Here is a 22,600-nt window from a genome sequence, read left to right on the forward strand (position 1 = left end):
TAGCTCACATCTACATTCATTACATATAAGAGGCAGCTCTACTAAAGAGGTTTATGTTGCAATGATTATGGTTGAAATGGAGAGACTCAAAAGCACAGCACTGGGTCTTAAAGGTGGACCAAGCTGTCTAATTACCTGAAGAAAACAGTCAAATGTAGGTTTGCAAGGACAAGCTGCTTTGTGAACTGTTTTCTTTCTAAGCCAGTGTTTTGCTTTAGTCATTTTTGCATTATCACGGTTCACAGAATTATGTCTTTCAAGTTGTTGCTAGAATTTTATATGCAAGTCTTCTTTTATTGAAACAGCTTTTGTGTATTTAAAGAACCTTATGAGAGGTTATCAACATGCTATGTTACCTACAAAAGATGGTCAGAAACCATCTTAGATTTCTCTAAAAGCAGACTTATAGAAAAGGGCAATTTGTGCTTGTAAATGGTTAACAGGTAAATAGTTCTTCACCTGTTAACATCCTGTGCTGCTTTTTGTGCACACTGCTTTGCATGACACTTGACAATCTGGGCTCACTATGAATATCAGACAATACAAAAATTCAAAGTAAATTCACTCTGTTTTAATTTTGTTTGGAAAAATGTCCCCAAGCTCTTCAGTTTCAGTAGCCTGAAAATAATGCCAATGAGGAGTAAAGTTTGAATCTATGTAATGGCAAACCACATCACTAGTTTTGATTCTAGGGCTCTCTATATACATGAAAGATCTGGAAATACATACAAATCAGAAGGACAAACCAGAGAACCATTTCCATAGGATCAGTTTATATCAAAGTGTGCATGCAGTTACTTATTGTCTAGGATTCAAATGTTTGATCCTTGGGGGAACTATTCTACTGTAGGGGTTTGATTTCCACAATGCTTCAAAGGGCTTTATTTTGCTTGTGGAAAGCAATATTCTCTGGGCAACAAGCCCACCTGTTGCATTTGTGAGTACTGTGTAGAAATTCGTAATCATTTGTGACTGCAGAAGTATCACTTGCATAATGCCTCCCCTTCTTGCACCATAATACATTTTTGTTAACAATTTTTTTTCTGGCTTCTAACACCATGCATATCTACTCAGAAGTAAGTCCTACTGAGTTCACTAGAACTTAACACACATAGCAGTAAGTGTCTAGGATCTCAGTTTTTATGTCTGGGGTAGCTGCCCTTGCAAATTTGAATACAAATTTGAAAAATGAAATATTGTATAGACAGGCTTTACTTACCTCCTTTCTACAGTTTTCAGCATTGTCTGCATTCTTTCTTCAATTGTTGCTTTGATTAAGAATCTATGAACAATTGTGGGCCTGAAATTATTTTGGGGGAAAGAAAAGACTATTCAGCACGTTGTTACACTTACAGCGATATCCCTTACAAGTTTACTCAGTAGATCACTGTGTTCAATGGGCTTACTCCCTAGAAAGGGAGTTTAGGATTATAGCCTTAATAGTCTTTATTGTTCAGTCTATAATAGCTCCAACAACAAGCATGTGGTGTGTATTATAAACTAAACCACTTATGTTTCAGAAGATGCTAGAATTATAATGTAGCTTTAGGACAATGCTGGCTACAGAAATTTTGACATGTGTTGACCAGCCAATTTCATTATGAGATCAGGTTACAGTGGAACCTCGGATTGCGAACGTGATCCATGTGGGAGGCACGTTCGCAACCTGCAGCATTCACAACCCACAGCGCTGCGTTTGTGCACACGTGTGATGCAATTCGACGCTTCTGCGCATGCACAAAGCGTGACTTAGCGCTTCTGCACATGCGCCGAAATCCAGAAGTAACCCGTTCCAGTATTTCCAGGTTCGGCATGTCCGTAACCCGTAAACACGCAACCCGCAACGATTGCAACCCGAGGTATGACTGTATTGGCAAGTGGTTGGTTCTGCTCGTACTTCATGTTTCTACTGACCTGCCACTTACTCTCAACTTACTGTCGTACACTGTGTGAAATCCTAACACTGCATTTATTTAGTTAATTTATTTCATAGAATTTATATACCGCTTGATTGTAGAAAACCTCAGAGTGGTTATACACACACTGCATTAAGTGGCAGTTAGGTGAGCCCACAACAGTTTTGATCCTTACTTAGTTTGCCCAATGCGATGCACTCTGCCAATGGCCTGTAGCTCATGTGCTGGATTCAAGATAGGTTCTACTAGGAGAACGTGTGTTGCCTCAATAATATTCAATCCATTCGAGCCAGTATGAAGAGGCAATAACAATATGTTGATCTTGGCATCATACTTAAATGAAGATAGATTTTCCTGAAAGGCAAAATTAATAATAATATTCAAAACTTCATCAGCTCCCTGTATATTTAAGAACAAATTCAGTTGCTATGAAGTGTGACAGACTAGTGACACTTGAATCCAAAATTCTTTACAAAGACAGAGTGGATCTGAGAGGTAATGGATCATACATAGCCCGAGAATACTTAGAGCTGGTGCACATATATTAATAACTTCCTCCTGTTAACGATGACTATAAGAATTCCTTCCCTTGCACCTCTGGAATAATTTCCCCTCCTCACCACTGCAGCAAAGGACCTGAAGCTAGTCTGAAGGATGTTTCACAGCTTGCATGAAATTGAACCCTTAGCCACTGTTAACTTCCATAGCAATGAACATGAACAATGGGTGATTAAATTTTAATCCCACATTACAAACCAAAATTGGCTCCCTAAGCAGACACAAGACTAATTAAAATCACTATAAATAATTAAAACACAACAAACAGTATTAGGCTAGATGTGTTGTGAGAGTGCTGAGACAGAGAGAGCAGGTGTGCACTATACCTGAGCACAGGTATGCAGGAAGGGTGCCTGGGCATGAAGTACGGCTGCAGATGTATTCAGGCGTGATAGAGGGTTGCCTGGCTGCTGCCTCCTTTCCTTCTGATGACTTCAGAGATTAAAGGTGATAGGTGGGCATGAGGGGGCTTTTCAGATGGAGCTTGGTCCAGACACAATTTGTACATGCACATTCCTGAGTTATTTTGACTTGCTTAGCTGCAATTAACTGAGTGGGCATTATCTTTCTAGTAGCTCTAAAATTAGCCTAGCTCTCTGGCACTTTAATTCTTTTTATTTCTGCGCCAAGCAAGTGCTAGGTGCTATCAGCTCAAATACAAGGTCACAGTCTTCTGATCATGCCTTCACCACAAGCATTTCAGCTTGCCAGATGGAACAATCTCCCCTTTTCTCCCTACTCTTTCTCCCTACCTCTTAGTCCTGGGAATGTGCCTGTCTCTCCCCCCCCCAAGCCAATTTTGGGGGCATAGGGATGCACAGGAGGAAGCTCCGTTGTGCAAGCAGAAAGCCTTGCTAATGGGACTTGTTAGGTGAATCCTGTCCTAATATGTTCCGGCAGACGTCTGTGCTCTGAAATCCTCATAATGTTACTCTCAAGACAAAGCAAAGGATTAAATTACAATCAGTGAGCAGTTGAAGAAACATACCTGAAATTTGTTAATTCCATTGATTTGAGCAAACTCCATGCTATTATCATATAGCGCTTTTGCAATGATATCAAGGACATCTTGCCACTATAAAATATAAAGAGAAGATATTTCCATATTACAAACAAGATGGTACTTATCAGAGCATCCAGCATCTAAAAAAGGTGGGAAGAAAATTAGAAGATACACTTTCCTATGTATCCTAATTTTATCTTAACTTAAAATTATCTTCATTAGCTATACAATCACCCAATCCAAACAGCTTTGAGGTGTGTATGTGCATTTACAATCAAGCAGTGAACAAAAGGTATGAAATAAACAATCTAGCTATATACCACCTTTTGAATAATGTACATTTTAATTTTTAAAACTTTTAGACATACTGTTGAGAAAACTAGGGATTTGGCCCCTGGATCTTTGAACTGGATTTTCTTTAGAGTCCTGACCACAGCTTCCACTTTGGTAGAGTGACTTCCCTTTGAAAAAGAAGAAATTGAAGTTTATGTTTCCTTTATATAGTTCAGATCTGATTAAAGTCATTCAGTAACACTGTGTGTTGATGTTTGTTTACATAAATATATACAGTGAAATTTGCTATAAATGATTTCCATAAAGAAATCTATCCTATTTTTTAACGTTATGTATAAACATTGTAAGCATTTCATAAAAATGTTATTCAAATAGAAGTTCCTCCATGTGATTTTTTTTTAAAAAAAATTAAAAGTAATTAGTTGCGGACTGAGGTGCAGTAGAGCACAAGGTATGAGTGGAGCGGGCACAAGCAAAGTAACACAAAATAAGACACAGGACAGCAGTATTGGGATTAAATGAGGCCACAACCTTTAATGACTACAGATGTCAGAAGGTTTTGGTGTAGGCATTGGGTGTGTATATTGAAAGCCAATCAGCCCAATGGCTGGTTGATGGTTGGAGGGTATTTGGGGCTTGGCACTATAAATATCAACAGATTACTCAGTATGTTTTGCTAGCTAAAGAACTATAAACTTCACAAAATCAAATTCAGCTACCGGCAAGTTCCTATTGCCCATAAATAAAATCTCAGTGATTAAAAGTTGGTGTTGTTTTGTTTAAACGGACTGCTGCCATTTATTTATTCAGAACATTTGTTGAATGTTTGAAGTCCTTGGGTGGTTTACAGAAAACTCACTTCAAACATAAACATACTAAAACATTAAAAATTAGTCATTTGGTTTCCCTCCTAAAAATCTAGGCTTGTTGCCAGTCAGCATGGCATCTAAACTCTCTTCCAAGTAAGAAAAATGTAAATACTCTTACAGGATTATTAGAAACATGCATCAATATAAAAAGTGCTCATCTGTACGTCAGTTTACCTTCACAGGTATATCATCTTCTTGGTTTGCTGCCTCTGCAGTGAAGACATAAGAGATTTCTTTATGTGATGTTGTTTGTCTGCAGATGGCACACTTGATTGAACTTCTGCGGGTGCCAACACTGTACTGTTCTATAATAATAGCGATACACTCATTGCAGAAGCAATGTCCACATGTCAACACTGCCCACTAGAGGGAGAAATAACAGCAAGTAAGTGCAGAGACATATGTGATATTGAAGTTCACATGCAAACATGACAATACATTAGAACTAAGTAGAAAATTGTAATTTTTAAACATTCGAATTTAAGTTCTATGAAGAAATCCATTTACAATGCTGGTTGCAATTAATATGTACACATTACTTAAGGATTCTAAAGGCATGAATCAGGGAAGAAGCCAGTGATGTTGCTACCCCATACTGTACACTGATCTCTGGAGTGATCAGAAAAATCTCTCTTATCTATCTATCTATCTATCTATCTATCTATCTATCTATCTATCTATCTACAGTTGTACTGGTTGTTGAATGGCTTGGCTCCCGAACAAATCAGCTGCCGAACGCTGCAAACCCGGAAGTGAGTGTTCCGGTTTGCAAATGTTTTTGGGAAGCCAAAAGTCCAAAGCAGCTTCTGTGGCTGTGCCTTGGTTTTCAAACCATTCTGGGAGTCAAACAGACTCCTGGAATGGATTAAGTTCGACAACCAAGGTACAACTGTATCTGTATCTGTATCTACATCTATGTATCTATCCATCTATCTATCTACACAGAGAGAGAGACAACACAAGGAGCTTTGGATTATAAAGTCAAAAGAAGGGAAAAAACAAGGAGTTAGTGAAATGGATATAATTACAAATGGAGCATAAAAACACAAATTAAATCAATCTGGATCCTGTCATCAACATCAAGGGCCCTTCAGGTGTCTCTTCCGAAAGAGGTCCAGAGGGTGGCAACACAAGAACGGGCTTTTCTGTGGTGGTTCTCTGTTTGTGGAATGCTCTCCCCAGGGACGTTCGGTTGGCACTAAAAATATGAAATCTTAAGATCCTCTACAGAAAAATCCACAGGTGAATGTCTTACCTGTTTTCCCAGTTGCCGTGCACAAATTGGACATGGCTCTGGATTCACTCCTCCAGTTGTTTTATCCTGAGACTATGGAAGTATTAAAGAAAAGCATTTTGGGTGAGGGAGTAAAAGTAAATTAATACTTAAAGTAATCTTACAAATGATTTGAAGCTGGAACAACTTTAAAGCTTAGTAAGTTTGACAATTCATTATATAGGGCCTGTTTGTAAGTATGCTAAAAATAAATCAATACCTGGAAAAATAAAAGCAATAGCTTGGATTCAAAGACTCATGTGTGTGTTAGTGCTATTCCAAGTGTTCTTGTGCAAGCTTGTGGAAGACATCTTACAGTGCAGTACCACAATGTACAGTGGTACCTCGACTTACGAACGACTCGACAACCGAATTTTTCGACTTACGAATGGGGCAAATGGTCGTGCGCTTACGAATGTCTCAACATCCAAAAGGAAACCGCGGCGGTTTTAGATAGGGATTTTTCGACTTACGCATTTTTAGATAGGGTTGCTTCAACTTACAAATTTTTCCGTTTCCAATGCATTCCTATGGGAAATCGTGTTTCCAATGGCGCTTTTCGACTTACGAATTTTTAGACCTATGAAGGTGCCTTCGGAATGGATTAAATTCATAAGTTGAGGCACCACTGTACTTGGGAATGCATTATTACAGTATGAGAAACATACAATACAAGCTGTAGCATACAAACTCCATTAGTAAACTTGTGCAAAAAGAAAATTCTTTTCTGAATTGGGGTTACTTTCTCATGCTATGTGCGCTCTCTCTCTGTCAACAGCCCTTCTGTAACCACAAGGGCATATTTGGATTCAAGCCAATATTTTTCAGGAGTTTTAAAACTAAAAGATAAAATGCTGTCTGAGATTCGGTGATCAGCTTTAGGATTTCTATGAGAGATATTGTTTAAAAAGAATTGTTTAAAGCACTGTGGTTGATGAATGCAAACAACTCTATGGAAAACTCTATTAAAACTTCCAAGGGACAATCAGGGGGGTAATTCTGAGTCATGATTTTAAAATACAATCCAGACAATTTTGGGTGTGTCCAAGAGCTTGTAGAAGCCCAGTGGGACTTCTGTCTTTTTTATCATTTAGGCAACAGCCTGCTTCAGTATTGCAAACTGGTTTTGAAATTTCCCTGATAATTAGCTAGCTATGTAGTGTAGTATGGTAAGTTCATGTATATAAGAAAGAGACAATGAATCCATTTTGTGCACAAAATGGCTTGCCTAGTTCTCATAACCATGATCAAAAAATTACAAAGCTGACATTTAAGGAAGAATGATTTTTTCCTTTTGTTTAATTAGAGCAGTTTGCAGTGATTCAAGTCAGCAGAATGTCCCAGTTATGTGAAGTTTAGCAACTTTTGCAGCTATGAAGCATAGTCTGGAAGGTATGCTGCTTCTTGGCATAGCTATACAAACATCTGCAGTAAGTATCTACAGCTGTTCAAGTAGTCATAGTTTGAGTCTGTGTCCTTTAAATCCATACTGGACATACTTGAAGGAATGAGGTAAAACCTGCAGAACCTCACCACAGCTTTTCTTGTCTCGGCTCCAAGAACCTCTTTGAGGATAATGCCAATGCAAAGTAGGAATCCCTACTTGCTCTGTTTCTTTCTTTTCGATATTCAAACAATATGAGGGAAGATTAAAGAGAAAATCGTATCTTCAAGGTAATAGAGGGTTCCACATGAATGTAATTTGGAAATGGTGCAAGTCAACCTTACCTTTTCCAAATTAGTAAGGTAGAGAAGCTGGCCCAGTTTCTTCTGAAGCTGTGATTTGGCAACTGCTTTGTCATTAAGGAGTTTCACTCGATTTTGTTCTACCTAGAAAAGAAATGTAACCCTTCAGTGATCATTAAGGCAATCTCTAGATATACTCATATAATAAACACATAAACCTGGTGTGCAAGTTATATCTAGTCCCAAACAATGGAGAGATGCTACAAGAAGAACATTCAACAAACAGCAGGGCTGAGGTTTTAAGGTCCTGTTTAGTGGCAAGCAGCAGTCCCGAATGGTAGCTTAATCAGCACTACTGTTTTTCAGAGACAATGTAATCTTGTTACCTCATGCGGCTCAATTATGTGAAGAACAGGGTGGTTGGGTTTTGGCTCTTCCGGATGACGCACTCTAAACCGTTCTGTAGCCATGGCAAGCTCATCAATGGCAGACACGTGATCTCGGAGGACCATCCAATATTCATGAAGCAGCTGAAGGGAAGATTGAAAGATAATCAGCAGCAGCACGGTAGGCTGTGGTTAACAAATAATTCTGTGTCCCAGCACTAAGGATTTCAAAATAACACAAAGAGAAAAAAATCTAATGGAAAATTACAGCTTTGTACTGTAAAATTACTGTACTTTGTAGTGCAAAACATATGCATACTCATTACCCACCCACCCAGATACACAGAAGAAAGCTACAGTAAACTAGAAATTCTGTGTTAGCTATTTTAGCAAAACTAGCTATTTTAGCAAAACTAAGCACACTTCAGTATGCACAATTGTGTGGCAATGCCCCAATCACCCCCCCCCCGAATAAATAAAGACACATGACACATTGCATATGGTTAATGGGCGTAGAAGGCCACAACTTTATTGATTACGGATGCAGAGAGGTATTGCCTTAGGCATTGGATCTAACAGTCTATATCCGACTCCAGCCCGCTCTGCTGGCAGTCTGTGAAGGGTTAACCACTGTTGGGTGAGCCCTACAATGCAGATCAACTAGGAACTCATCCTGAGGCCACCGCCTTGGGCTCTCACCTACCACAGCTTCGGACATGGCCACGCCCCCGACTCCTTAAGGGAGTACCCCTCAGCATTTTGGGGGAGGTGATGGCAGCAACCTCCCCCCCCCCACCTGTACCCTTTCAGAGATAATCCAATGCCTACCGCCAAAACCAAAGTTGTGACGAGTTGCTACGAGGTAGGCGAAAACCACCAGGCCAGAGCCAATTTGCCAAGTGGGAAAATTCCTACCAGGCCCCTCAATGGCGACCGACCGATGTCCATAGCAATGTCAAAAGAGAGCCCTGCCTAAAGGGAGGGTGGGCAGGAAAAACGAAGCAGCTAGCGGTCAGGAGAAGAGAGGCTGTTTCCCGGCCGCGGGCTTGCTTAAATCAGCAAGCCGCACCCCCTTGTAACGTCCTGATTGGACGCACCAAGGGAGCGCCACGACCAGGAGCTGGCCAATGGGCTGGGGGGAATGGCATCCATTCCCCCATCACGTGGAGTGCTCGTGGCGCCCACAATCTCCCCTCCTCCTATGGCGGAAGGGACTTTCTTGGTTGTTATTGCTATTAAAGGGTCCAAAGACAGAATAAAAAGCCCACTTTCACAAAATAACTTGAACCACAGCAGAACTAGAGAAAATATAAGTCAATATTTTAAAGGTACAGTACTCTTAGCACAAATATCATCACAATGACCTAGGAAAGTAAGCCTGTATTATTATCACCCCCAAATTGCGGCTATGGATCCAATGCTGAGACACTACCTCTTGCCTAAAGACTACTTAATTTCTGCCTAAAATGAGACTTAACCTACAGCTTCCTAGTTTACAATTCATTCTCTTAGCCGACAGCTATAGTCTGAGGAATAAAGAACTATATCAACTTAAAAATGCCTTCACAGGAATCAATTTTCAGTTTTTAAATGCTGCTGCCATGCAGCACAGGACACAAGGCCTTGGTAGTTACCAGGTACAGTACTGCAAAGACGACATACCCAATTGAAAGTTTACTAGTACTGGACAGATGGAAGATACAAATGCACAGCCTTTTTTGTCACTGGTAACAGGTCTCCATATGTGTCCTCAAAGCAACCGTATGTGAAGAGACAATTTGTTCCCCACTTGCAACACTAGAAGGACATGAATGTCATAAATGTCTGATTAGCAGCAGTAATTTGACTGCCTGTAGGACAAAGCCTCCATCCTGCCCTGCACTTAAGGGTTGAGACATGAGCAGTGAAAAGCTGGGAATGGTGTTTCAAAATGAGCCCTTTAGTTTAGAGAAAATTGCTTTGGGAACATCTATAACAAAGATGTTAATGGTTAATGTGGCACATTAACCATTTTATTGTGGCATACCCTTTCATTAATCAGCGCAGAACCTTTTGAGTATATGTTACCCAGCATATTTGGTTACATATTTGCCCACTGAGATCATTTACATTATGTGCATCTCCACCGAAAGGAAAACAACTGTGAACAATGAAGTCAAAAGATTATGAAATGCAATGGGTAATGGTGGTCTGTGACAATTGTGTAACACAGCAATAAGAATATACATACTGATCACACATATGAAATGTTGTGGTTGTGTGTGCTATGTATTATTACCATCCTTATTATTTATTGAATGAATTATCATTGTATGAAATGGTTACCTGTTAGGTAAAAGGTAAAGGTAAAGGACCCCTGGATGGTATGCTTTGGAACTGCTCGGTTGGGAGAAGCTGGGACCGAACAACGGGAGCTCACCCTGTCACACAGATTCGAACTGCCAACCTTCTGATCAGCCAGCCCAAGAGGCTCAGTGGTTTAGACCACAGTGCCACCGTTATATATTGCTGTTTTATGACTGTTGTCATTATAATTCTTGTAAGCAGCTTTAAGCACGTTTTTGTGGAAAGGAGGTTTACAAATAAATCAATCGATATGACTGTTATGCATGAGTTGTCTATATGCCTATCAACCAACCAACCAACCAACCAACCAACTCAAAATGCTTATGTTCTGAACTTTTCACCATGATTTCTTCTTGCTGTTGTACCTTATATTCCTTTTTCCATGCTTCAAAAAGTTCCAAGAAGATGCTGCCCTCTTCAATTGCCTTGGCATCTATTCGATGAGCTTTGGCAAAAGACAGTATAGCTTTCAAAGAGCGCTCAGTTTCACTTGCTGCCCAGAGACCTCTGCTTGTGGTAGGTAAGCGGTCATCAACCAGACCGTCTTCATCTTCTATCATTTCTTCAAATATTGCCATCTGCCCCTTTACACTTAAATAAGGTAGAAGAATTAGAGCAGTCATCATATCTGAAGTCCGTATGAATCTTAATAGAATCAAAGATAATAGGCAAACAAATGCTACAGTGCTTGATATAGTGACCTTATTTAAAAACGAATACCACTTCTCCTTACAAGAACACAGTGAAAGAGAAGATAATTCACCTGAGATTCACACTCCCAAGAGGTGGAGCAGCTCTCAAAGAGAAGGAACCTTGTTTCTTTCCAGAAAGGATATAGAAGGTCACAGCAGAAACTGCTTTCTGATCTATGAAAAAAGTTTGCTTTCATCACAAGTGCACAAAAAAGGAGAAAATCACTTACGTATGGGAGAAGAGCTTTGACTCATATTCTGTGAACAATTCATCAGCCTTACAGAAGACACAGCTGGAATACAAGATATTACAAAGAGAAGCATTTAGAAGATCAATAAACAATTTAATTTCCCAAAGTTTGCTAGCAGTTTTCTTTCAATTAATAAAAAGATTCGGAAACAAACCCCACTGAGATGCCTAATAAGAAATGTAACATGAAATTCAGAAAAATATATTTAGGTTTTAAAAACTCAACAGGATCCATGCACACACTTGATTGCTTCACTTCAGTTGTGGGATATGTGCCTCATTATTAGAAGAAATGCTAACTGGAATCTCAGTGACAGAGGTGAAGGTGTTTTTCACACCTACTTGTTTAGGGGCAACCTCACAGGGCGCAGATGGCAGATAGTGGCAGCCTCGATAACCTCTTTGGAAGGAGGACCCTCCAGTTTTTTCACAGCCTCTCTCACACGTTTCTGGAATTTCTTCACTTCTTCCATTTGAGTTGTGAGCAGGTACTGAAGGCCTCTGCAATCACGGAATCTAGCAAAAACAGGAAATGTCAAAACTTTATTTTGAAATCAATGGATTGACTCATGGCCCATATATTGTATGCAGCTTCTTCTGGCTGAACGGCATGAGGATGCAAATCTTACTTCAAATTTTTATCAGGGGAACAATCAGAAGTGACTATGTGGCTAACAGCTTGCAAACAATTCCTGCTTTTGACTTTTGGCAGACCGATCTCTGTGAGTAGCCTATAAGTGAGGTAATGTGCCTATACAAGACAAATGCAGTTTTCTGAAAAGGCAAGTCAATGCAGAGCATACACCAATATATACTTTTAAGCAATCTGACACCCAAAGTGGGAGAACAATTGCCAGTGACCAAGCTGATCTTTTAAAATATACATACAATTCTACTTATTCCTAGAAAATGGTGCTTTAAGAGCAAAATGATGTATTTTTTATAAAAAAAATATTACACTCCAGAGCAAAAATAATTGCTAAAGAGATGAATAGACTACCGGTATTATCTCAAACATGAATACATCCAATGCACAACTAAGATTTAAATCAACATAAAGGGAAACAGAAGGCTTACATTTTTGAAAACAAATGTTGTATATGGATACATTGTTTGAAGCATTTTCAAATTTTAAATGATAGCCCAGATGTTTTCAAGCAAGCAGTGCCTGGGGCATGGGGTATGAGCTGTCACAAACTGAGTAAAACTTGAGAATTATGATAAGGAAAATTACTTTGTAGCTGCTGACTTACTTGTCTACCATAGAGAGTTTATTAGTTTGTTGTTTGTAGTTGCTAGTAAGATCATTTTGCACCCGTTGAACAAGCTCCTCATCAATAGCATATTGTATTGCTGACTGGATCACATCTAACCACCAAGGTGAATTGGAGCGCATCTAGGTGTAGGACAGAAAATAGGCCCATAAATACATGTGCCATACCTTGCGTGATAAAAAGCCGTGCCTGAGAAACACACACTTCCTTGTGACTAAATACAAGACCAGCAGCTTTTCCCCAGGTAAATTTTGACACACTGCAGTCATCTTAGATAACTTCAGAACTGATTTTTAAATATATACAATTGTTTAAGTATTTTCTGCTACTTTGTTTACTTATTTTTTGTAGCGTTTAAGACAGAGAGAGACAAATCAGTAGCTAGATTTAATAATGAAAAATAAATGAGGAATATTTGAAACTGTGGAAACAGTACAATTAGGTGGGCATATCTCTTTAATGACATGAGTACTTCCCCCTTTTCTTCATATGTTACACCCCAAAATGAGGCTTAAAAGTGAAATGCCTATTGTAGTGAATTATTTCCTAAGATCTTTGAGGAGCTACATGTTAAGTACTGACATCTTCTTGCCTTAAAGTTATTTTGCTCCTTAGAAAGAAAAGCAAGTCTTACCTGGAGAACTGCTTTTTATTAGTTTTAGAGAAACACAGCATCTCCAAGTGAAACACCATTTGTTTAAGGATTACAGAAATGACACTACGATTGATCATGCTGTTCCACACCTGGTATAAGTGATTGCTCAACTTACATTTGAAGAAACGAATGCAAATGTGATTCATTGAGAAAGCCACAGTGGATGCATTTGGATGTTAAAATAAACCTTGGTTTAGAGTGTTGTGAAGGAGCATAGGTAAGCCTCAGAACTCAGAAACTCCAATGCAAACAGGAGGAAAGAGCTAGTTTCTTTTATACTAGCAACTTGCCAGTTTGAATGACACAAAATGCCAGGGATAAGCAAAAAGGTAAGTGAAACCTTCTGCACTTCTTGTGGCCATGCCAAGGCAGAAGGGGAATTGTGTGCAATCCCCAGGCTCATTCACATCACAGTGTTATGCCTGAACATAGCCATCAGTGTTCATTATCATCACAGCGCACAATGTGTCTCGTAGAGTGCAGCAGCAAACAAAGTGTCAGACTAGACTCAGAAGGATCGGCCATGAGCTTCAGCCAATCATGCTCTTTTATCCATTGTCAAGTGTGAAGTAAATTAGCCTAAGATGGAATGAGCTCCTTGGAGGAACAGAAAAAATCCGTGATAAGGAAAATTTGCTTTACAGTGGAACCTCGGTTTACGAATTTTTGGTTTACGAACGCCGCAGACCCATCTGGAACGGATTAATCCACTTTCCATTACTTTCAATGGGAAAGTTCACTTCAGTTTATGAACAGACTTCCGGAACCAATTGTGTTCATAAACCGAGGTACCACTGTATCTATTTTATTTTGGCAGTTCCCGGGTTTTATAGCATTTGCGCGTACTGAAGCTGTTAACTTGTATATTCACAGGTCAATTCATGCATCTTAAATGTTTATGGACAGGAGTGAGGCAGAGAGAAACGTGAACATACATTATTCTGTAGAAACTCTGTGGAAGAACAATGCATTGGTTGCATCTAAAACTGGCACGCACATTTTAATTCACATAACAGGACTTTTCCTTCCTCTCCTCCCTCCCTGCACCCCCCAAAACTGCTCTGGATCAGACTTTTGAGGGCACGAGTGGGGCTGCAGGAAGTAGGAGAACAACAGAGAGTCCTGTTATATGGGTAGAAATCCACCTGCACTGTGGAAGTCTGTTGAATGAATGGAACTGCAGCATTGGATATAACCTACTGAAGGCCAGTTTTCTAGAATTCCATTTCTGATCCAGCTTGCTGCAGTAGGGAATCTTTTCATGGACAATTTATTATAGATTTTTAAGCTCCCACATATCTCACATACCATCAAAAAGCAAGTCAAAGATATTACTAAAATCTTACTTTCTTCTGGAGTTCATGGATTGTCTGTAGTACTGGTTGCAAAGCCTGGTGGGCTTCAGAAACTTCTGCATTCGATTTACTCATATAATGTTGACGGAGTTGCTCACACTGTTTTTTAAATGATAAATGAATTAGCCAGGTCTTCGAGAGAAAGACACCAAACACTGAAATACTTAAAACATTGTTAGTTAATAGCTGATACATTATTACCAGTGAATGTTGTAGATGAAATAGAATACTATGTTTTGTAGAAGAGTGTTAGGCCATTTTAAATGACTTTCACTCTCCAGAAAGGCCACAACTTAAATTGCTATACGAAGCTAGAATCACATATGAACACAGCTGCTATCTACAACAAAATCTACAGAAGGACTCAAGAGACATTTGTATTGAGATTCCTGCATTGCCGGGGGTTGAACTAGATGACCCTTGGGGTCCCTTCCAACTCTACAATTCTGTGATTCTATGGGCAACCCATAGTAAGACCAACCAATCATAGGGGATATTTTCTTCAAAAGCCATATTTCAGTAAGGACTGCCCTTATCCCTAGAACATAGAGAAACTTACACAGCTTTTCTAAATAGAAAGGATATTCATTTTTTTATCTGGAATATCACAAGTTCTTTTGCAGTCCCATAAGCTGCCTGTTGTGCGTTTGTGATGAGTTTTTCCATGTGTGGCATGTGCCCTGGAATTCCCTGGCTACTGACATTAAGAAGGCACCATTCTAACATTGTTTAAAATCACATGCTGAAAACTCTGTTTTAAAGTTTTGTTGATTTTATCTTTTTTTAAAAAATGATTATCTTATGCAAATTTATTTTTAATTAGTTTTTTGCCATGTTTTATCTTTACATTGCTTGGATATATAAATAAAGCCATTTATGAATTTTCTAAATAAAGTTAATAAATAATACTCCTTTGTATAACCTGAAACATTACTCAGGCAATTGTAGTAGCTAGCAAAGGATGATAAAAGAAAGAACTTGCCAGGGTTTGAGGGTTTGCCTACCTGGCTCTTCCCTATCAGCAATCAACTGAAAGCAGAACAGCCTCACCTAAGCAAGACAAAAACTTACCAGCCTCCTGAGTGGATACCATCATTTTTATAGTGTATTTTCATGCAATCTTGCCTTCAAATCATTGTTCCTGTCCAAATTGACTTCCTTGTTATCCCTCTTAATTCTTATTCAAATATAACGCTACAACTACTGCCACTAATTCCCATTCTGTGTTCCAATTCTAGTTTGTTCTTCATTAAATGTCACATCCTTGTTTTGATCGTCTGTGAAAAGTTACTTGGTCAGCTTCAAAACATCTGATCTATTGGTATTCATTCTTCCCTTGCTAGTCCTAATTGTGCAGTGACTGGCCTGAGTTGACCTGCTCTGTCCTTCTTACCTAAAGGCAGTCCTTTAAAAGTACCGATCAATTCAATTAGCTTCAACTTCACAACCATACTCTTTCTATTATTATTAACAGCCCAGTACGGTTAGTGGAGGTTTGAGAAGGAGAACTGCATTAACTCTACATTAACTCTACCCAGGATAAGGATATGAAGAAGTTAAGCACAGCAGTCTCCATAAGGAAACTATTCATTTGTTCTTGTAGCTTGTTGCCGACAGTTGTGACCTTGAAAGTGCACTACAGCTGTATCTGGAAAGATGTGGCAAACATGGAATTTCCTTACATTTGACCTTAGGATTGTAAGTATTTTTGTAAGAGGCCTCGGAGCTATCCTGTAACAAATTACATTCTTTTATAAATTATTTTGCAGGAAGTATTCCTTAACACACTGAAGTGCACACAGGGTACAATCACCTCTTCTTGAAGCCTGCTATCGCGCAAAGTGGGTGATATCCCAGGATGCTTTCCTGCCAGAAGCTCCATCAGGTTGTGCGTAGAATGAAGTCTCTGCGTTTGTCAATATACAAGGCAGCAGTGATTAAGTTTGATGTACTGTGACAATTACGAACAATAAGAAGTTTAAATTGGCAGTAAAATCCCCACAGAAACATGAATACATTACCACATAGAACTAAATAATCTTCTACCCACATCTCAAAATTATGGCACTATACACTTATTCATGTTATACAGAAAAGAACAGTACAGGTGACTCCCCATTTACGTGGGGGTTATATTCTGAACCCCCGCGCGCATACGCGAAATTGTGTAAAATAGGGAGCACCCTGGAGGGTCCTTCTGACTCTCAAGGAGACCCGCCTCAGAGCTCAAAGAGGGCTCTTCTGGTTCTGGGAGAGTCTCCCCATGAGCTGGAGCAGCAGCAGGGCTTTGGTGAGGCTGGTTATCCCCCCTCCGCCACCACTTCCCCGCACATCAGCTGAGGAAGCCCCGATGTCCCTCCAGCTCGTGTGGAGACCTGGGCTCTGGGGAGGGTCTCTGCACGACTCAGAGGCTAATTGAGGCCGCTCAGATGACACGCTGGAACCCTTTCCCATGGGTCAGCTGAGCTGCTCAACCCAGCTCCATTGCCCCTCCAGCTGCCACAAGCCAGAGGGACAGGGGAGCTCACACAGCTAATGTACGGGGAAGTACATTGGCTGGACCATTCAGTGGAGTCACACTGTCCCTCTGGCTCACATGGATAGCATCATGGGGAAGCAATGGCAGCAGCAGCAGCAATGGCTGCTCTACCGTACACGTCAGCTGTTAGGCAGGAGACCTCAGCAAAACCCTATTGTGCCTTTGGCTTGCAACAAAACCCTCCCCAAAGCCTGGAAAGAATGTCCTCTTTGGGCTCTGGGGAGAGTCTCATCGCAAGCCAGGAGGACTCTCCAGGGTTCTCTCCACTTCTGGGATCCTGGCACTGCGTGTGTGCATGGTTGTGTGCAAACAGTGCACACATAATGGGGAGTTCCCTGTAGCAATCAACATGGTGCACCAGATGTTTCTCAACTCCAACTCTCTTCATCCATGACCATAGTCCAGGCTGGCTGGGGAGTCTTATCCAGCAAAGCACCCAGCAAGATAGTGCTTTGCAAGCAGCCTTTGAAGATTAAAAAAAACAGCTGAGTGTCACAGCTTGTATAGTACCGTACTTTGAAAAGCTCTCTGCAAAATCTATGTGGGCAAGTAGGGTCAAAAACATTTTGAAATTAGGTGTTTGACTGATGGGCATCTCTGTCCCACTCTTAAACTTAGTCCATTGGCCAGATCATTTTCTCTACTCCTGTAATAGTGTAATAAACTGACTCCTGTACACTATAGAACTATAGGTGCCCACAGGTATTCCATAGTGATGCTTTAAAAAACAACACCATCACCAGCTGAAAGGCCTAGCTCAGTGTTTCTCAACCAGTGTGCCTCCAGATGTTTTGGGACTACAACTCCCATCATTCCTGACCACTGGTCTTGCTAGCTAGGGATGATGGGAGTTGTAGTCCCAAAACATCTGGAGGCACACTGGTTGAGAAACACTGGCCTAGCTCACTGTTTACATTGCTCATCTGGTACCATAGATTGAGTATTACTGTTCAAAATATTTATATCCTAGTCTTCCATACTTCCAGGGTGGTTAACAATTATGAGATCCTTGTGAAGAAATCAGGGTTTTTATTTGCAGTATATGCACTAGTTGCAACCCAATGCTTGCCTAGCACCTGCCTATTCATATGTGAAGCTGGATGTAACACTACTGTATTTCAAACAGAGCAATTAGTTTTCCTCTTATGGATAGATTGAACTAAACTGATGCAAAATATAAGCTGGCTCCTAAATATCAGAATATATGCCTGGTGACAATGATGATTCTTGAAAGTTGACAACATTACCAAGTCTCTCTTGGCAAAAGATGTCTGATCAGGTGATCAATCTTTTAGCTCATGAACAGACATAAAAGCCAAGAAAAAGGCAAAAAAAGTTCCACAAAACTTCTGTACTAGTTTAAAGAGTGGCTTCAGAGATTATGCACATACTTGCAATGAATCTGTTTTGAGCTTCTCTTTGTGCTCTTCAGAGGAACGCAGCACCTCTCTATACATATCTGCTGCCAATGCATATTCACCTGAAAAATTAGCATATTTCAGACTGGAGTATTGGGATTTCTGTCTTTCAAATGTCTAATTACTTACAACTGTACACTCAACACCACCAGGATTTCTTAGTAAGCACTTTAATTAGAGACATCTATGCTGCATAAACAAACTATAACTGAAAAGGAGTTGGAGAATAAATTTTCAACTGTGAAAACAAAGCTAAAACACTTTCCAGGGAAGTAGAAGCAATGGGAGCCCTCTTCCCCACCCTGGAAATGGAAGATACAGACACTTTCTATATATGTTCCCAAACAGAAATAATTCCCTATTTCCAACACTTAGAAACATTACTGGAAAGCATTATAGTAAATTGTTTGGCTATTTACAAATGGAAGCTTGACAGAGACAGACCAGCAAACCTATTGTAACATTAACATCAAAACAGTATAATTGTGTATGCAGCCACTGATAAAGAGAGCATATTTTTAAAATGTTGTAAAAAATATTTTTTGAGGTAAGAATGAGATATAAATTAAAACTGTATATAGTCACTATTCCCTATTAGATTCAAGTACTTCTTATGCTGATGCAGATTTGTGTGCTTCAGTGCTGGGTCACCAGATTTTTGAGTGGGCATGTAAAACTGCCCTCCTCTTTGCTGACTGCTTTAAAAAGGCATGCAAGTATTTCCTCAAGTGCCATCCTCATTTCTGATTAAATTTCTCTTCCTGCAACTTGATGTACCAAGTCTATCTTGAAGTAATATTTATAAAACTGAAAAAGCAGCAACTTATACCTGCTAACCTTCCACAGGCTTACAATTCTGCAGCTTTGCTTGCATCTAGTACAAATGTCATTTCTTGAATATCTTGAACATACAAATTTTCCTTTAGGATTTACCAGTAACTCTACTAAAGAAATGCCTAAACACCTAGGCTGCTATTTAACTATTTAAGAAACAACCAACAGATTCCACAGGTAGTTCTATTTAGTTTGGCGCTCAAAGCCAAGGGATATTCGTAGTTAGTAAGTGGCTAGACACAGAAGCTTATATTTTGCTTAGAGGAATCTGAGGCAAAACAAATTGGCCCTTTGGATTTCGTCTGAAATTAGTAATAGTAAAGAACTCTCTCTCTCTCTCTCTCTCTCTCTCTATATATATATATATATATATCTTTGCATTTAACTTCAACAGTCATAAGAACTGCACCAAACTATTATGAGCCAGTTTTACCTTTAATAATATGAATACCAGCTAATCCATTCAAAGCACACACCAGTTGCCTATGGACTTCCTCACATTCTGTTCGACATTTTTTCTGTAGTGATGTTAGAAGTTCCTCCATTGTCATTGTGCTGAAACAGAGAGCCAAAGCATGAAGTGCAGGCATTCAATATGCATCAGAGGTCATAAGTCCACCTTTCCAAGAATGTACTTTTTATAACAATAATAAACCGAAAGGGCTAGCAACTGGTATAATTAAAAAATGATGCTGTTCAACTGCTATTATTTAATATTTTTACTAAATGAATTCCTTTAATATACAGAAAAAATAAGGCTACAATCCTTGCCTAGATGCCTTGTAATCCACATTATATGCAAAAGTGTGGCGAGAGACTACAATGACTGACTTGACACGACTAAGTGACATGACCTTAGTGACACAACAAATAGTGGAATAGCACTGATAGCCTACAGGAGTGTGTTAAGCAGCAGGAGAGGAGAGAGAAGTAACTGCAGTTGGGATTGTTACCCAGCAGAAGGGACTCCTTTTCCCCCAGCCCATGCTGCTCAAGGTCTCATGATACCATTGGCCAAGCAAAATAATCTTCATTATTTGACAAACAGCCCCAAACTCTCCACTGGACCTGCTATGCCATCCCATGGAAAAGGGAGAAACGCTTTAAAACATTCCAGTCTGGGCTTGTTGATGGTGACAACGTTCAACTCAGCTTTTTTTAAAAAAAAATTAAAATGGTGTGGACAGTACACGGCTATCTCATAATCTGATGAAAGTGGAATGAGAAGGAACAGAAACCTGCAGAAGGCTTCCAGGTGGAAGCACCCTAAGAGAGAAAACAGCACTCTCATGTTCACATTCCCCAGGCACAAAACAGGACCAGAGTGGGAGAAACAGAGAAAGTAGTCATTGTTCACTGTCAGGTTCAAATTGTAAAAATAAAATATAAATGCTGATTTCTAAAAGACATGCTCTGAGGAAAAGGATATATATTTAACAACAGGCAAAGAAACATGATGTCATTCCATATCTAAACCAAGAGACTGGTCCGGGCCATTATGTGGATAAAAGACAACCTGGGACCCCCAACTTCACAGAGGGCAGGATAGAAAAGCAACAGTGAACTAGCTTGCTAACCTGATAGAGACGATGGGTTCATTGTTCTATTATTCAGAAGCCCGAGCACTGTGTCATGGACACAGAAGTAAAAGGATACCCACAGGTAATTTCAACCATTTGTTGTAAAAATGGACTATTGCTCTCAGACAAAAAGAGCTTAGAAAAAGATCCTTTTTCTGCGGTCCTTTTTATGGGAGCTACTTGTTTTGTTACTGTACTCCTCCTTTACTGAAGTGGCTATGTTGCTGCTACCCATGAATATTCCACTGAATATAGGTTGCTAGGACAGATAAACAGTTAAAATTAAACCTGCTTTATTTCACTGACACATTTCCTGAACTTGCTGCATCAACTTAAACACTAAAGAGTTAGTGGCAATGTTCTGCTCCCAATACAAGCTAGTATTTATTATATTTCTAGAACTGTGAGAGTATGAATAGTCAACATCAGTTGTCATACTGTTATGCTATTTCTTCTCATAGCAGAGTATAGAAACATGTAATCTGCAGAGTTGAAAAGGATTAATCAATCAGTACTATTACTTATTGGTTGCAGATCAAAATACGAATTTCAATTGGTGTGCGCAGTGAAAGATTCTTCAGCACTGTTGGATTTATGGCAAACGAATAGTCTTTGAGTCAAGAGCAAAGACCCAACAGGCCAATAGATCCCAACTACAGTTAGGCTAAACCTATCTGCATAGTTTAGATCTATTTATTTCTTTGCTCAAATAGTTGTCTCAGAATACTATCAGTTAAAGTAAAGATAATTAAAATTTAAAGATTTGATATCTTTAAATTCATAGCCTTGGATCAAAAGCTGCTCTTTTGCAAGCAAAGGGCACCTCTGCTTCCTTCCTCACTTTCCACTAATTTCCCCTTCCCACTACAACCTCACTTGCACTTTGTTGATGCAAGTCACAATGATTAAAAACATGGAGTGGGATCTCAGTTTTGCATATTATCTGAAATTTGAACTTCAACAACTATCATTAATGTTTATCAGGTGAAGTAACAAGACTACAGCAGGTTGCACACATGTATGTATGTATGTATGTATGTATGTATGTATGTATGTCTTGCTCTGTATGCAAAATATACAGTGTATTTTCAAACGCTGTCTTGTAAGTATAAATTCAACTTCACAAGTACTCTGCTATTTCTAGAGTGACTGCCTGGAATATGAAGTCCAAACGAATAACAAATACCTTTCTCTTTCATATACCAAACTGGTGAATTTTACTCACCAACTGACTTTAGAGTAACTTTAGAAAAACCACAAAAAGTCTACCCAGAAATCAGCCCCACTGACCCATGTACATCAGTATGAGTCCCGTAATTATGAGAGGTCTAGAGTTACTTTAAGAATTAATGTAATTAACCTTTTCTGCAGTGGCAGGAATTCTCCACGTACAGCTTGTGGGTGACAGCAGGCCTGCCTCAAGCGCAACAAAGGGTACAGAATGGAAGCAACTGTCCTCCGATCCAAGCTGCTAAGTTTGAGGGACCAATCAGAAATCTTCCTGAGTTTTGCCAAAGCATCCTGGCAGCAGACCTCATGTTGGCGATGATAAAAGTGTCTCTCCACAGGAGAAAAATAGAGCCAGTGTGTATCTTCTGTCTGAGCAGGGATCTGAATCTAATAATAAAATGTAATGACAAATGAGTAACTCAAGTATTAGGTGAAAAATGTT

The 22,600-nt window shown here is 39.5% G+C and overlaps 1 protein-coding gene across 6 annotated transcripts in view; it reads right to left on the reverse strand.

The window, feature by feature from the left end:
• SHPRH (SNF2 histone linker PHD RING helicase) overlaps positions 1-22,600 on the reverse strand; it is a 45,722-nt gene that overhangs the window by 2,234 nt on the left and 20,888 nt on the right. For all 6 annotated transcript variants that reach the window (XM_035108810.2, XM_035108809.2, XM_060272733.1 and 3 more), the window contains 17 exons: positions 22,289-22,545; positions 19,782-19,903; positions 18,488-18,576; positions 16,371-16,463; positions 14,549-14,656; positions 12,527-12,669; positions 11,616-11,789; positions 11,254-11,316; positions 10,697-10,922; positions 7,986-8,129; positions 7,642-7,743; positions 5,896-5,967; positions 4,815-5,003; positions 3,846-3,938; positions 3,463-3,549; positions 2,092-2,270; positions 1,220-1,300 (listed from right to left, as the gene is read on the reverse strand). In XM_035108810.2, coding sequence (XP_034964701.1) covers positions 1,220-1,300; positions 2,092-2,270; positions 3,463-3,549; positions 3,846-3,938; positions 4,815-5,003; positions 5,896-5,967; positions 7,642-7,743; positions 7,986-8,129; positions 10,697-10,922; positions 11,254-11,316; positions 11,616-11,789; positions 12,527-12,669; positions 14,549-14,656; positions 16,371-16,463; positions 18,488-18,576; positions 19,782-19,903; positions 22,289-22,545 — 2,222 coding nt within the window. The remainder of the gene's footprint in view (positions 1-1,219; positions 1,301-2,091; positions 2,271-3,462; positions 3,550-3,845; positions 3,939-4,814; positions 5,004-5,895; positions 5,968-7,641; positions 7,744-7,985; positions 8,130-10,696; positions 10,923-11,253; positions 11,317-11,615; positions 11,790-12,526; positions 12,670-14,548; positions 14,657-16,370; positions 16,464-18,487; positions 18,577-19,781; positions 19,904-22,288; positions 22,546-22,600) is intronic.

This window comes from Zootoca vivipara, chromosome 3, assembly GCF_963506605.1.
Source record: "Zootoca vivipara chromosome 3, rZooViv1.1, whole genome shotgun sequence".
In the NCBI taxonomy this organism is placed as follows: domain Eukaryota; kingdom Metazoa; phylum Chordata; class Lepidosauria; order Squamata; family Lacertidae; genus Zootoca; species Zootoca vivipara.